We start from the raw sequence: 15592 nt of genomic DNA, 5'->3' as shown, positions 1-15592 counted from the left end.
CTAAATTGCTACTATTGGCGGGTAATCTGCTGGTTTATTCTAGATAACACAAACAATAGATTTTAGACACGAAACACGAAGCAGTTGTAAAGTATAAAAATAAAATGAATCTAAATCACAAACATCAAATCACAATGGATCAAAAGCTCTTTTTCGCAATAATAAAAACTTAATCCAAGGATTTTATCTCCTTTCCTCTCTGCCTCCTTTATACAATTATATGAACCCACTTTATAATATTTTTTAAATTTTGCTCAACAAATTCTGCTTCTTTGTAAAATACAAAACTTTTATCATTTATTAGTGAACAAAAAATGCAGAAAAATAGAAAAAATATTTGTTTATAAAGATAATTCTTAAATGTGAAATATCAAAATCTAGAAATGACAATAGTAGATTATAAAACTATCAACGAAACGTCTAATAAAAAATGGCCAGGTTACATAATGATCACTAATGGACATTTCTTGAACTTGTTTTAATAAAAACGTAAAAATTTAAGTTGAATGGTGAACAAATAGTTAAATTATGTTCTAACTAGCTTGGGAACCTAGCGCTGCCCATCTTATTAAAATGTACTCCACCGTTTACCCACACTTGTCCGATTTAACTGTGAAACTTTTTAGCTTTTTAATTCGACACACTCAAATTAGAATCTCAAAACCAAGCTAAGAACATTCCCGTGGGTCTCCCAAATTCCCCAATAAAATTTTTTTTGCAATTATAATCGAACAAACAAACAGACAGACAAAAAAAAGATTCTAACATTATAAAAATAGAAAAGTTAATAATATTTGTCAAGAATTTAATTATAATTGATTCCTGAGATATTTAATTCTATCTTGAACACCTCTCATCTCATTCTGGATATTCGAAATCTCAAGGATACTCTCTACACTCATACTAAACCATTTCTAAATAATAATAACAAATTTATTGATAGTCATGATAATAATGATAGTCATGATTGATAACCTTGATAATGATAATGATAATAATAATGATAATGATAATGATAGTCATGATAACCTTGATAATGATAATAATAATGATAATGATAATGATAATGATAATAATGATAATAATAAAGTAATCTATATAATAAAAAAAGACATTCATACATATATATATGTTTTTTATAGCCGGCCAAACAGCTGGACCGAATGGACTGAAATTTGTTGTGGACACTCTGTCGTCAATCAATGTTCTTTTCTTCTTTTGATTCACCCCATAGTTGACCAACCTCTCCATGCTGAATTCAACCGAGAAATGCAGTTTTGTGAATTAAAAAAAAAAAAAATCGCGGATTTTCTTGTAAAAATTAGAACATTTTCTTCCTTCTCAAGAATAAAAAAATTCTACATTTTGAACGTTCTACCTTTTGTAATTCTACCTTTTGTTTATTCTACCTTTTGATCGTTCTTCCTTTTGATTGTTCTACCTTTTGTCATTCTACCTTTTGTAATTCTACCTTTTGTACGTGAGCCGCTGTTACAGGCTAAAAAAATCGTGTTTTTTCAACACTTTTTTTCAAACTTTTTTATTCTTGATTTTTTTATATTTTTTTTATATATATATTTGTCAGCAATAGCTGGCCAAACGGCTGGACCAAATTGGCTGAAATATTATGAGGAAACCAGTTGGTACCCCGTGGGTAACATAGGCTAAAAATAATCGATTTTTTTCTTCTTTAAAATTCGAAATTTTAAAATTTTTGAAATTTATTTAAAATTCCATGGACAACGCCAGGCACTTCTGTAAGCAAAGTAATAATAAAAAAAATAATAATAAAAGTAAGAATAAGAAGTAAGATTAAGAAGCAAGAATAAGAAGTAAGAATAAGAAGCAAGAATAAGAAGTAAGAATAAAGAGTAAGAATAAGAAGTAAGGAGAAGAAGTAAGGATAAGAAGTAAGGATAAGAAGTAAGGATAAGAAGTAAGGATAAGAAGTAAGGATAAGAAGTAAGGATAAGAAGTAAGGATAAGAAGTAAGGTTAAGAAGTAAGGAGAAGAAGTAAGGAGAAGAAGTAAGGAGAAGAAGTAAGGAGAAGAAGTAAGGATAAGAAGTAATGATAATAATAATAATAATAATAAAAATGTCTGACCTGAGATTTCTTGAGAGGATCTGGTGGCATGAATCCGAACCAACGGATTGGATCTACACACAAACTTTTCTCAGGAACAATTTCTTCAATTCCACTTCCGGGTTTCTCCTCGCATTTCCGGAGTCTAACACCCTCGGGTACTTCTACACCGGAAGTAGAAGGATCAGCGAGGGAGAAATAGTTGTAACGGACATTTCCGTCACCCCTGGATAAATATATAGATGTAAATTCTAAAAGAGACTGTTAGCATAATCTTAAGTGACCCACTCCAATACTTTAGAATGTGGAACATCAAGCTGTTTTTCTGTATTTAAACGTGATCAATTCTTTCCTTCTTGTATATTTAATAAATACGAATGTCACTTTATATAGAAACGCATTATGAAATAATCAATTTTAAGAAAATAAAATAACAATAATTTACTCGGATGCAGGATTAAAGTGTACTGTTGGGAATCTGGCATGCAAACAGGGGTCAATTGAAATTTAGTCGACACTCCCTTACAGATCAGGGAGTAAGGAATAGAAGGGATATATAACTGACGCGGTTCGCCCTACCATATGATTATACATGCTTTGCAGACGGTACTCCATTTGAATAAGAAATATTTGTCTGATGTACATTTACTGCGTATACAATAACCCATTCTGAATATTTCTTATACAAATGAAGTACTGTCTGCAAAGCATGTAAAATCATATGGTAGGGCGAACCGCGTCAGTTGTATCTCCCTTCTATTCCTCACTCCCTGTTACAGATTAAGAGTTTAAGTAAAGTGGTTGCAGAGCACGTCAAACTATAGTAAATTTCACGTTAGATTGAAGTCTCCCATGTTTTTAGATAGAACCGCTTTATTGAAAAGAAGAAAATGTTTAGAATGTCTGATATGTATTTCTCCTACTTGTGCATACAATCAATACTAGAGGAGATACGAGGTCACATAGTTGTACCAGTAATGGGTAAGGGTTGTTCACAGTTTACTGTGACGTTTTCCTGCTCTTACTAGGAAAACAACCCTTAAGTAACTGTTTACAATAAAACTTGGACAAGTCCCTTTCGCAAATTCTTGAGTCTTAGGAATAAAGATTCAATTTCAATTTATTTAAAAAAACAACATAAAATTTAAATGATTTGCACTAACTCAACTTGATGAGAAAAAGAATAGTTTAAATTCTGCAAAAAATAGTTTAAATTCTGAATAAATTATATGATGCAAAACTTCCCTCCTCCTCTATCCAATTCCCATCTGATTAAGTTGATGGGCTTGGGAGATATTTAACAAAGAGAAATTCCAGAAATGCATTTAATTTGAAAAAAGCAAGTTACAGCTGTTTAAATAATTTATTTAAAGTTAATTTTTTAGTTTGATAAAAGTAAACTGAAACTATGTCATTAAATCATTTATTTAAAAGTTGATTTTCCTAAGTATATTTAATTTTTTTGTGCAAAATTTCCGAAATTTAGCTTTTCTAGGCAATGCATTTTAGAATGGAAAATATTGTAAATACACAAAAAAACACCAATTGTGGTAACATGATCAAAAAAACATGACATAAAAGTTGTAAATAGAACTGTAACTAAAATGTTTTTCTTTTATATAAAATGTGGCTTTTATCTCTGAAACTACTTAAAGTCTGATTAAACTGGTTCTAAATATCTTTATGCATAATTTCAAATAAAGATAACATTTCAATCCAAGGAACAGTTATACTGCCCACCCATGCTCCTCATTTGTTGAATTTTGTGAGTTTATGATTAGTTTAAAATTATACATATATATATTTATATAGATATATATGCAGGTAGCGTTTAAAGGGACTGTATTCGTAATTCCAGGGGACCCTCTATGCAAAGATGGAGATTACCATTTTACAGCATGGCATCATTAAAATCTTTATATGATTAGGACTAGGTATGAATTGGATATTCATGGTTTTTTAAACTGTTTAGTTTTCTTTATGGTTCCTCTGCGAAAGGGACATCCGCATTTCTTGTCCATAAAAACCAATGGAGAAATTGTCAGAATAACACACTTTTCGAGTCATAAAAACGACGTTATTTTACACATTTTGCCAGATCAAGGTTTCAAGGGTACCGTTGTAAATCGGCATTGCCATCCTTGTACAGAGGGTCACTTGAAATTACGCTTAAGGTCCCTTCAATGTACTATGTACATATGGAACAAAGGGCCAATGGCCATCTTACCTAAGGCATTCACTTCGGAATATTTGTTTTGATGCTAGAACCGGTTTCTCCTGCTCAGCTGAGGGTAATTGAATTGCACTGACATACATAAACATTTTATCAAGAATAAATTCAATTGGTCCAATTCAGACAATTCAATAAAATTTTATGAAATCCATAAAAATTTCAGAAATAAAATCCTGGAAAATTCTTGGGAAGTTTTAAAAACAACTCTTGGAAAATTTTACAAATAATCCGTAAAAACTGTAGAAAGAAGATCCGGGAAAGTTGCAGAACTAATTTGTGAAAAAATGAGGTTAATATTCCTGACAGATGCAGGACCAAGGATATATCTTGCTTTCGCCATCTCCATCCAACCAGACTAAAATATGCTAATTAAAAGCTTTATTCCAACGAGGGAGGGAAGGCAACCTCACACACACAACTTCCAAACCTCATTCTACCTATTTTCGGCAGTGCGCGTCCCCAGAGGGCTTCCGAACCTCCCCCAAAAATGTCTTCCGGGTATGATCTTCCATTTATAATCGTCAATTTTTACCTAAAACGGGACTAATTCGATTTTTTAAGCAGTAGCCCATCTATAGTATCCTTAACATTTGCATAATATTTTCTTTTATTTTTTACAATCACAGATCGGAGAGAAACGAGATTTTATTTTAAGATTTTTATCAAGAAATCTTGGAAAGGCTCGGGCGTTTGTTAGGAATAGCAATTTTCCTAGTTATTGAGATATTTAAAGAAAACAAACTTGATTTTAACCTAAGGATTTTAAAACTATTGGGGCCTTTATTTTTACAAGTGCAACAGATTTCAAATAGATCGAAAGATAATTACATTTCTTTAATTTAAGCATTGCGGAAATTGCCTTTTATCGTTGTTTAATGCATTATTTTGCATTCATAGATAATGTATTCTATCTTACCTTGGTCAAATGTTCCAGCTTTAGTTTAGTATTAACCAGCTCTTGGGAGAGAAGAATTAGATCCAGCGCTAGATCCGACAATTCGGAATCTATTCCAGCTGTATCTTTGTCTACTTCAGTCACAGTTTCAGCAGAACCTATTCCAGCAGTAGCATTATCTATACCAGTCAAAGCTTTAGAATAATTTTCGGTATCGGTCAAACCAAGAGTTGATAATTCGGTCGAAACATCTTGATCTACCGCACTTTCTGGCGACATTGTGACTCTACAACATATAAAAGTTAAGAAAACAAGAGAATTAAAAATATTTACAATTACAAAATGAGCAATTTTTAGTTACATATTTATTCTTGAGAGGCATTTTTTTCAGGAAGCAATACAAAACTGTTAAGGATTGGATTTTGAGGTTGTTTACTAAATACAAATAATTTAAATTATTATCAACGTTATGAAATAACAATAATATTATGAAAATGTTTAAAGTAGAATGAGATGTAGAGGATTGTGGTTAGGGTTAGATTTAAACAAATGGATAACTATTACTCATCCATTCTTCCAACCCCATATCTTCACACACATTTACATTTCAGGGCAGTTTAAGAAACATTTACACATTTTTTTATGATAACTTTGTAATTTGGGAATATTTACAATTGATATAAATAGCGACTGATACTTGAGATTCTTAGCATGCAGAGGAATTCAGTCTATGCCAAACAATTTAAATTTTCTAATCCATATATCTTAGCAACCCGATGTCGTAGATATTTCAAACTTTATGAATGCTGTTAGATCAAATGATAATATAATAGGTTTATATATACCATCAGGGATTTGTGGCAAAGACTTATTTCCTCTCTAACACTTCATTCATGAATATAAACTAAAATGCTGCTGTCTTTTGACGCCATATTTGGCAAAAAAAAGGCTCAGGTACTTAACATTAAACAAAGATGGCTTATATGAGGGGGAGATTTCGAGGTGCTTGATAGATTGCAACAACTTCTGTTCAAAATTGGCCGGAATTGGAACATTTTCTAAGCTCTTCTGATTGTTGGTAATTTTTATTGAACTATAGAAACCCTCCTGGTTGGTTGGTACAATCTTTAAACCCTCCTGATTGGTGGAAACGCTCCATCAGTCCAGTAGATAAGTTGGTGCTCTGGTTGTGCTCCGGCAGCCACATCATCTAAATACAAGGAAAATTGATAAAATTTGTGACAAAAAACGGATATTTTACTATTCAGAGCAAAAACTAGGTCAAACAAAAGAGGTGGAGAAATTGATTCATGCATAGCCCTAAATATCGAGTTTTGAAGGATAATAAAGAATTTTTTAAAAGAAATGAAACATCACTTGCTCTCCTGTCAAATACTTTAAATCTTCGTTTACGAAAAAAGTTCTTTCTGTGTCAAGTTTTTATTAAATATTAATAAATAATGCTTTGTTCCATTAATTAATTTTTAATAAAAGGATACACTCTAAATTCATGATTCTATTTAAAGTGTGAAAAGATAAGTTTGAATAGACAAATCATTTTCTTTCATCAACTTTCTTAACCTGTCTTTCAGTTTCTTAGTGCTTAGTAACAGTATGATTTATAGAGCGGATACAGGAATTTACTAGGGGTGAGCAAAAATTGGTATTTTATGTCCATTTGCAGAAGCTTTAGGGGGTAGCAACTTTCCAGGGGTGAGACATTGCTCCATAGCTTACCCGGGCATCCGCCCCTGATATAAGATTATTTAAAGAAAACTTTAAAACTAGTGCTTAGGATTCCTTTCATCTTCATATTCATGAGGACTCTTATTTTTTGCGAAAAAATAGATTTGGAGCTAGAGTCAGTTAATTGATATATTTAATTAAGTTTTATAATAAAAAAACCTAATTACTGAAATATTAGGAAGGCTTTACACTTTAATATTTCTTTAAGGCAGACATTCTCGCGTTGGGACATTTCATTATTATTTTTATTATTACCAAGCAAACTTCAGTCAAAGAATCATATCCTGAAAGACATTTCATGGAAAGACACTTTATAAATAAGACATTTCATAGACAGGACATTTCATAGATAGAACATTTCATAGATAGGACATTTCATAGGAAGACATTTCATAGTTAGGACATTTCATAGATAGGACATTTCATAGGAAGTCATTTTATAGATAGAACATTTCATAGTTAGGACATTTCAAAGATAGAACATTTCATTGGAAGACATTTCATAGACGGACATTTCAGAGAAATTTTTCAAAGACAAGGGAAAATGTAAATACAGTACTCCACATTTACATTGCTACAAGGAAACAATTAAAAAATCATTACATATGAAGAGCATTATATTTAAATTTTAAAAACTTAAAATTAAACTTTTTCTTCTATGAAAACTTTTCTGTCCATTTAAACATTTTTTCGCTAACAGCGCTTTTGTTGAATGAAAATGCGCCGAGTGAATCTGCAAAACAAAAAAAACAAATTTCCTCTATCTATGAAATGTACTATCTATGAAATGTACTATCTATGAAATGTTCTGTCTATGAAATGCTCTATCTATGAAATGTCCTATCTATGAATTGTTTTAACTATGAAATGTTCTATCTATGAAATGTCCTATCTATGAAATGTTCTGTCTATGAAATGTTCTATCTATGAAATTTCCTATCTATGAAATGTCCTATCTATGAAATGTCCTATCTATGATATGTCCTATCTATGAAATGTCCTATCTATGAAATGTTCTATCTATGAAATGTTCTATCTATGAAATGTTCTGTCTATGAAATGTTCTATCTATGAAATGTCCTATCTATGAAATGTCCCATCTATGAAATGTCCTATCTATGAAATGTTCTGTCTATGAAATGTCCTATCTGTGAAATTTCCTATCTATGAAATGTCCTATCTATGAAACGTCCCATCTATGAAACGTCCCATCTATGAAATGTCCTATCTATGAAATGTGTTTCAATGAAATGTCCTAACGTGGATATTCTTCCATATTTACAATTTTCCTTGTGAAAATAATATTTTCCGTTGATTATATCTGTTTATGGTCTGGTGTTAGGTTCTGAACAGAATATTAACTATATAAATATCCTCTAACTATGCACGAAGGAGAAGAAAATGTTTGTCTAGAAAATTGAAACTCAACAACAGTAACACCCTGGGGGAAATTTCACGGGTGCATATTTTATAGAAATTCCCCCCCCCACACCTTCTTAAAAACAGAGTTTTATTTGATGGGTTTTTTCGCGGAATTTTCAACATTAGTGTTAAACTTGGACTATGAATAAAGAAAGGATCATGAACTGAACAGTACATTTGCTAGAATTGAATTGAATTGAATTGAATTGAATTGAATTGAATTGAATTGAATTGAATTGAATTGAATTGAATTGAATTGAATTGAATTGAATTCTATTTATTTGAATGGAATTGAAGAGAACATTTCCATAACATGTGAGATGGGTGATATTTGAAAGAAAAACAAACAAATATAAAAAGTGAAAAATATAGGTTCATGTTTCATTCATCCCTCAACTTTTCTTTAAATAATTTTTAACAACAAAATTCTCATCTTATGGAACCATTAGAAAAAGACTGAACATGTGCAAATTGATTATAATACGAGATAATGTTTCTTAAATTTTAATAATCTCCAAAACTATAAATGATAGTTCTAATAAAAATTCCTTTCTGAAACATTTAGTGTTTTCTCCTGTTATGAATAAAAGGCTAAAAGTTTTCTTGTCAGTTGAAACAAAGGATAATATTACGGAAACTTTTTGCTTAAAAACTCTGGAATGTGAGAAGAAATATGAAGCATTCTGCCAGAATATAAAGGGAAGGTTTAGGATTGCCTAAATTCACATAATACCTTAAACACACAAATGAGTCAGTATGAGTTAAAATGGTCTTCTAAACATATTTTAAACTCATAATTGGCAATGCTTGGGTATTTGATCAAACAGAGTTCTGGAATTTCATACATAACAAATCACATATTTACCTTGGGCTAGCAGTTGTTGATACTTGTTGAGTAGTTCAAGACCCTCTCTTGTCTTTACAGGATCATTCTGGATTTGATACAGATCCTACAAATTTTAAAAAATAGAGTTCTAACGGTACAGGGTGTCCAAATAAACATGGGAATTCAGTGACGAATTCGATATCGTCTTTTAAAACAATTCTTTGATTAAGTATAGTGATACCTACTGAGAAAGCTGTAATCTGTAAGAGTTCCGTCTGCTATGTTCACATTTTGTTTGTTTATGTTTTGACTGCATACAGTTGTACTTAGAAAAAAAACAAGAAAATTGCAGTATACAAACAGAGTAAACTTGTCCGTCTTCACTGTTCATCTTGCGGAGACATTATAGACACGTCTTTACAGTCTTCTACCATTTCATAAAATAAACTCTAGCAGACATAATAGTATTATGGCTATTGAAATTAGGTATTACAATGCTAATTCATAACAAAGACGATATCGAATTCGTCACTGAATTCCCATGTTTTGGGACACCCTGTAGTATCCAATATCCATATCATATCCCCACATATCTCATGCCATCACCATATTATTTTATCTTGCAATATACCATTCAATCTTGCCTCTTTCCACCCAAAGTAATTTAATCCAATTTGACTCTGACCCAAGCCTTCCATTTCATCCCATAACAGACTGACCCATTCCATTCAATCTATTCCCATCCCATCATAATCCATCCAATATTATTTTACCGCATCCCATNGGTTTAGCTTCTTAAATATTTTAATTGTTTTCCTTGTAAACAGAAAGGAGGGATAATTATAAATGGAACTAGTTAATTTGAGAACTTTAAATGGAATAATGTCGACCTAAATCTGCCAATTAGAAGGATGTCATTTTCTCATTAACTTGATATAAACCCTTAACATAGATTTAAACCTCACTCATTAAATAAAATAAATTGAAGAATAAAATTTCTTAAAGGGATTGTAAAATTTGTAAAGAATACACATAATTCATCTTCCATTTTACTGAAGTACAATTATTTTTCCAAGCTTAGGGCTGTATGTGTTATATTGTTATTGTTGTTACAAAACTATTAAGACCTCAACACCAGAAAGATTGAATCTTAAACCAAGGAGAGTTTATATGAGGATTGTATAAACCAAGGAGAGTTAATATGAGGATTGTATACCAAGGAGTTAATATGAGGATTGTATAAACCAAGGATAGTTAATGTGTGGATTGTTTAAACCAAGGAGAGTTAATGTTAGGATTGTATGAACCAAGGATATATGTTTGGATAGTATTAACCAAGGAGAGTTAATGTGAGGATTGTATAAACCAAGGAGAGTAAATGAATGGATTGCTTGAACCAAGAATAGTTAATGTTAAGATTGTATGAACCAAGGATAGTTAACTTTAGGATTGTATGAACCAAGAAGAGTTAATGTGAGGATTGTATGAACCAAGGAGAGTTAATACGAGGATTGCTTTAACCACGGAGAGTTAAAGTGAGGATTGCATGAACCAAGGAGAGTTAATATAAGGATTGCTTGAACCAAGGAGAGTTAAAGTGGATTGCATGAATCAAGGAGAGTTACTATGAGGATTGCTTGAACCAAGGAGAGTTAATGTGAGGATTAAATGAACCGAGGAGGATTAAAGTAAGGATTGTATGAACCAAGGAGAGTTTATATGATGATTAAATGAACCGTAGAGAGTTAATACGAGGATTGCATGAATCAAGGATCTAGTTAATGTTAGGATTGCTTGAACCAAGGAGAATTAAAGTGAGGATTAAATGATCCAATGAAAGTTAACATGAGTATTGAATGAACCAAGGATAGTTAATGTGAGGATTGCTCGAACCAAATAGATTTAACTTGAGGATTGTATGAACCAAGGAGAGCTAATATGAGGATTTCTTGAACCAAGGAGAGTTAATGTGAGGATTGTATGAACCAAGGAGAGTTAATGTGAGGATTACATGAACCAAGGAGAGTAAATGTGAGGATTGCATGAACCAAGGATAGTTAATGTAAGGAAAACTAACCTTGTGATAGGAAAACATGTCCTAGTAAAGCTAGACTAGTTGCTAGTAAACGGTTCAGATCCTCTGCTGTACTCATCTTCAATGTTTCCCTCAGACATCTCTTAGCCTCGCTAACATTGTTCGTATAGTACGCCTAGATAAACAAAGAGGTTATTCAAAATCAAATTATTATCTCCCCCCTCTTTGGTTGTAATGTCGGCTAATCTTAAAAATTGTGTTAAACTCAGGGGACGCTAGTTCCAACCCTGAGTGTCAGGTTTGGGCACAAATATTATAATCAACGTTTTAAAACTCTTTCGGTATCCAGGGCAAATTTTAATGAGGTAAACTGTTTCCAACATATCATAAAGCATGACAAGAACTAAAAATAACATTATCAATTTTTTTCTTCAAAAGTAGTCCTTTACTTTCAATACAACCAATACAAGGTTTTTCATTTGTTTACATTAAGCAAGTCCATCAAAAACCGCAAAATAAGGTAATCTTAGGTTGAAACTTTTGAGTGGATATTGCTTATCTTTAACGCTTGATCTGCAGGATATGACTACCAAGGAAATACAGTGTGTTTGATTCACAACACAAATTTACTTACGTTCATGCCATGGACGAAGTATGCAGCTGCCTTCAAGCAGTGAGAGGAACTAGGTAGGTTGTCAGGACTTATACGAGGCAATATTTCTTGAAACTCTTGCAACCGGTTAGATCTAGAACATTTACGTAAACGGACGGTCACTGACATTATTTAGGGACCCTAAAAAAGAGCGACATGTCTTATTCACAGCGTTGCCCTGTAGACTTTTATTTGATCAATGATCGTAGATGATTTTCTATGGGTTTCTAGATAAAAAACTGTTAATTCTGATGATTTTCTCTTTCTCAGGCAGAAACCCGTAAGTCACTTGCATAGCGAAACCACAATGGAAAATAATCAATTATCAAAGTTAAAAACATGGATATCTTATTCATTCTTATCATATCATACTCATTACACCACTTTACACATTACATGGTACTTTTGTGAATTTGGCATCACCTCTTTAAATGAAATGTCACATAAAATTAAAATGAAAGTCCCTTTAACTGGGAGGAATAAAAACAAAAATGGGATTTGTTTACATTTCTCTGAGAAATAGAATATTTAAATTGTAGATAATAATGTACAATTATATAAAATTATTCCACTTAAATTAGAAGTTACAAAGAAATAGCAGTGAATAGAATATTTAAGATGTAGAAAATAATGTAGAATTATATAAAATTATTCCACTTAAATTAGAAGTTACAAAGAAATAGCAGTGAATAGAATATTTAAGATGTAGATAATAATGTAGAATTATATAAAATTATTCCACCTAAATTAGAAGTTACAAAGAAATAGCAGAGGAAGCAAAGTTAAATGAAGCAAAGCAAAGTAGAAAACATATACTTTAAAGAGACTGTAAGCATAATTTTAAAGATGTCAATGCCCGATTCACAATGGTACCCTCGAAATCGTTATATGTTGAATTATGTGTTTAAGTTCTGAAATCCTAAAAGTTTTCCCAAAGTAGAAATGTGCGAGTCACTTTGGTAAAAAAGTCACAATTGAAAATAATCAGTTTTAAAAGTTATAAACATCGATATCATATTCAAACTTGATGAAACAAAGCTTTTAAGGGTACTGTTGTAAATGCAGGGAATTGCTATTTTGGAATGGAGGGTCCCTTGAAATTATTCTTCAAAATTACAAACCTTAGATAAACAATTGCCAGATTAAGGTTTGCAAACGTCCATAGTTCAGTTTCCCGAGTAGTTCGGAGAGCTGCGTTAAACTGAGTTTCAGCTTCGTTCAAACAGTTTTGGGACATCGCATACAAACCTGGAAGAAAGACGACATTCAGATCAGAGTTTACATAGATAATACACTATGATTATTATGATTATTATTATGATGATGATTTTTAAACATCTGGTGGAAAAAAATAAAAAGCAAGTTTTCATACTTTTTACCAAAAAATATTTGTTTTCCCCTAAAAAGCATTATTTTCCCATTTCAGCTAATAAAACCCTAAAATAATGTACCTAATTTCTGGAGAATAAAAATTATTTTTAAAAGAGGGGTCGGGAGGATGATTTTTTAATGTGTTCCAACTTCACCATCATATCGGATCGGGCACAGTTGGGATTTCAGGGAAACTAACTAATTTAGAAAGATTGAATCAAAGCAATTAAAAAAATTGAATATGGCTAATATACAAACTTGTATGGAATTCTTTGATCTCCATAAGTACATTGATACTTTGACGTCAAAGCTTGAAAATTATGAAATATGAAATGGGAAGGGAATAGGGGAAGAGGGAATGGAAAAAGGAAAAAAGGGAAGGGAAAAGGGGAAGAGGGAATGGAAAAAGGAAAAAAGGGAAGGAAAAAAGGGAAGGAAAAAGGGGCAGAAGGGAAGGGAAAAGGGGCAAGAGGGAAGGGATATAGAGGAAGGGAAGAGAAAAGGAGGAAGAGGAAATGGAAAAATGGGAAGAGGGAAAGGAAAAAGGAAAAAGGGGAAGGGAAAAGGGGCAGAAGAGAAGGGAAAAAGGGTAGGTAAAAGGGGCAAGAGGGAAGGGAAATAGAGGAAGGGAAGGGAAAAGGGGGAAGAAGGAACGGAAAAACCACACACACAAAAAAAAATCAGAATCAGAAAAGCTTTAAAAAAGTGAGGGGGGACCTTGAAGTTGACCTTCTTAGGGTACCAAAATGCTCCATTATATTCTACTAAAATACAAAAATTCTTAGAAGTTTGCAGAGGCTTCAGAAACCTGTAAAAGATACCTGTTTTTTTAAGTTGTGGATTTGGGGTAAAAATATGATTCTGAAAAGAGGGGGGGGGGAGCAAAAACATGAGTCTCACAACTAATATACACCCCTTGATCATAACTGTGATGTAGGAAGAAGACTAATTGACTAATGTTAAGTAGTCAAATGAACATGAAATACGTAGCAATTGTGCAGTGTGGACAGGTCCATTTCTCTTATTTTGTTGATTTTGAAGCAAATAGTAGAACTTTTGTTTTCAGTACAACGTAGACACATGAAAGCTTAAATGCTGTCTTCCTATTCCACAGTTGTTAAGAAGCTCACCTATAAGAGTATGAAGCTGTGATCTATGGTTCTGAAGGAGAAGAGGGTTCTTCTCTAGGAGTGTACACAACACTCCTATATCCCGGATACCCTGCTCCTTCTTTCCTAAACAATATTGTATTTTTTATAGCTTTGTTCTTGCCATTTCTATTTGTAATGATAAGAAAACGTCTTTTCATTGGAATAAATGAAAACAAAATATATTTTTGATGGATTTCAAGTAAAATTAAATTTTTTAACGACTAAATATTATAGGTTTAACTTCCATTACGAAAAAAAAAATTATGATGCCTCTTCAGAATCGGCCTTAAAGCAAGAAGCCAATTCAGCCAAAAACAATTTTTACTACAGTGATAGGCGATATCGATTCAAATAAGACATTTTTTATTTAATTTTTTAATCGTTTACAAGCTTTTTTCAAATTACAAGTTTTACAAGTAATCATAGAGAAGCTTTTTTTACAGACAGCTTCTCATGACTTCTATGTCTATGTTTAACCATGCTTTTTAAAGCTTGATATTAATCAAAATTAAAATCTCAAGTCGTCTTCGTTGTATTGATATATAAGACAACGACTTCGTAGGATTATTATGGCGGTCTGTGTTTCAAAAGATATTATTGCAGATATCATCTTGTATATTCTCGTATAAAACTTAATATGGGTCTAATCATGCATTGCATTGTCGCTCGATACAATTTCTTGCATTTAAATGTCATAAAATAACTGAGTTTACTTGTATATCTAATATATTGTATTGTTTCTATAATTTCATAACCAGAGGCCTTGTTTCTGATTAAAGAGGATCAAAATATATAAAATTATTTGAGATCTTCAAGTATATTAAAGGGCTCGGAAAATCCTAGATAAATTTGTTTCTGTGTCTTAAGCTCAGTTCGTTTGCCAAAAAGAAATTATAAATCAACAACGAAAAAACGAAAAATAAGAGAAACAAATATGTGACCATTGATAATAAAAAGATCTAACTACCTTGAACAATTCTGCACTGGATGATATGCTCGACCAGCATTACGTGGAAGAAAGATATGAGGGAGTTCTCCTGGGTTCCCTGCTAAATATATAAAGTAGGATGGGTCCTATTATAAGATGAGTACTCCTGGGTTCCCTGCTAAATATATAAAGTAGGATGGATCCTATTATAAGATGAGTACTCCTGGGTTCCCTGCTAAATATATAAAG

The 15592-nt window shown here is 32.0% G+C and overlaps 2 protein-coding genes across 3 annotated transcripts in view; both read right to left on the bottom strand.

Moving 5' to 3' along the window:
• Nucleotides 1–20: 20 nt before the first annotated feature.
• LOC111696146 (coiled-coil domain-containing protein 115) lies at nucleotides 21–5527 on the bottom strand. 2 transcript variants are annotated; one of them, XM_023465699.1, is made up of 6 exons: nucleotides 5234–5527; nucleotides 4622–4672; nucleotides 4312–4394; nucleotides 2106–2310; nucleotides 823–914; nucleotides 21–206 (listed from the first exon to the last, which is right to left on the bottom strand). In XM_023465699.1, the coding sequence occupies exons 1-6, from the start codon at nucleotides 5489–5491 to the stop codon at nucleotides 170–172; spliced, it is 726 nt and encodes a 241-aa protein (XP_023321467.1). In that variant the 5' UTR covers nucleotides 5492–5527; the 3' UTR covers nucleotides 21–169. The 2 variants fall into 2 exon arrangements, with proteins under 2 accessions (XP_023321467.1, XP_023321466.1); XM_023465698.1 differs by having other exon boundaries at nucleotides 4312–4389; nucleotides 4617–4672; nucleotides 5234–5526.
• A 5736-nt stretch (nucleotides 5528–11263) lies between these two features.
• LOC111696170 (MAU2 chromatid cohesion factor homolog) overlaps nucleotides 11264–15592 on the bottom strand; it is a gene marked incomplete in the record, with an annotated part of 32343 nt that continues 28014 nt past the window's right edge. The window contains 5 exon segments of the mRNA XM_023465718.1: nucleotides 11264–11416; nucleotides 11876–11987; nucleotides 13015–13141; nucleotides 14395–14499; nucleotides 15383–15464. Coding sequence (XP_023321486.1) covers nucleotides 11279–11416; nucleotides 11876–11987; nucleotides 13015–13141; nucleotides 14395–14499; nucleotides 15383–15464 — 564 coding nt within the window.

The sequence above is a fragment of the Eurytemora carolleeae genome, unplaced genomic scaffold (genome assembly GCF_000591075.1).
Source record: "Eurytemora carolleeae unplaced genomic scaffold, Eaff_2.0 scaffold80, whole genome shotgun sequence".
Classification (NCBI taxonomy): domain Eukaryota; kingdom Metazoa; phylum Arthropoda; class Copepoda; order Calanoida; family Temoridae; genus Eurytemora; species Eurytemora carolleeae.
The sequence above is the reverse complement of the archived record's forward strand: the minus strand, read 5'-3'. Positions and strand labels throughout refer to the sequence as shown.

Bases quoted from the DNA above. Each gene is read 5' to 3' on its own strand.
- LOC111696146 (XM_023465699.1), bottom strand. From the start codon at position 5,491: ATGTCGCCAGAAAGTGCGGTAGATCAAGATGTTTCGACCGAATTATCA. The intron at 4,673-5,233 runs GTAAGATAGAAT...AGCATATTTTAG, and splicing joins AGCTGGAACATTTGACCAAG to TCTGGTTGGATGGAGATGGC. The intron at 207-822 runs GAATCAATTATA...AATTGTATAAAG, and splicing joins GATAGAATTAAATATCTCAG to GAGGCAGAGAGGAAAGGAGA.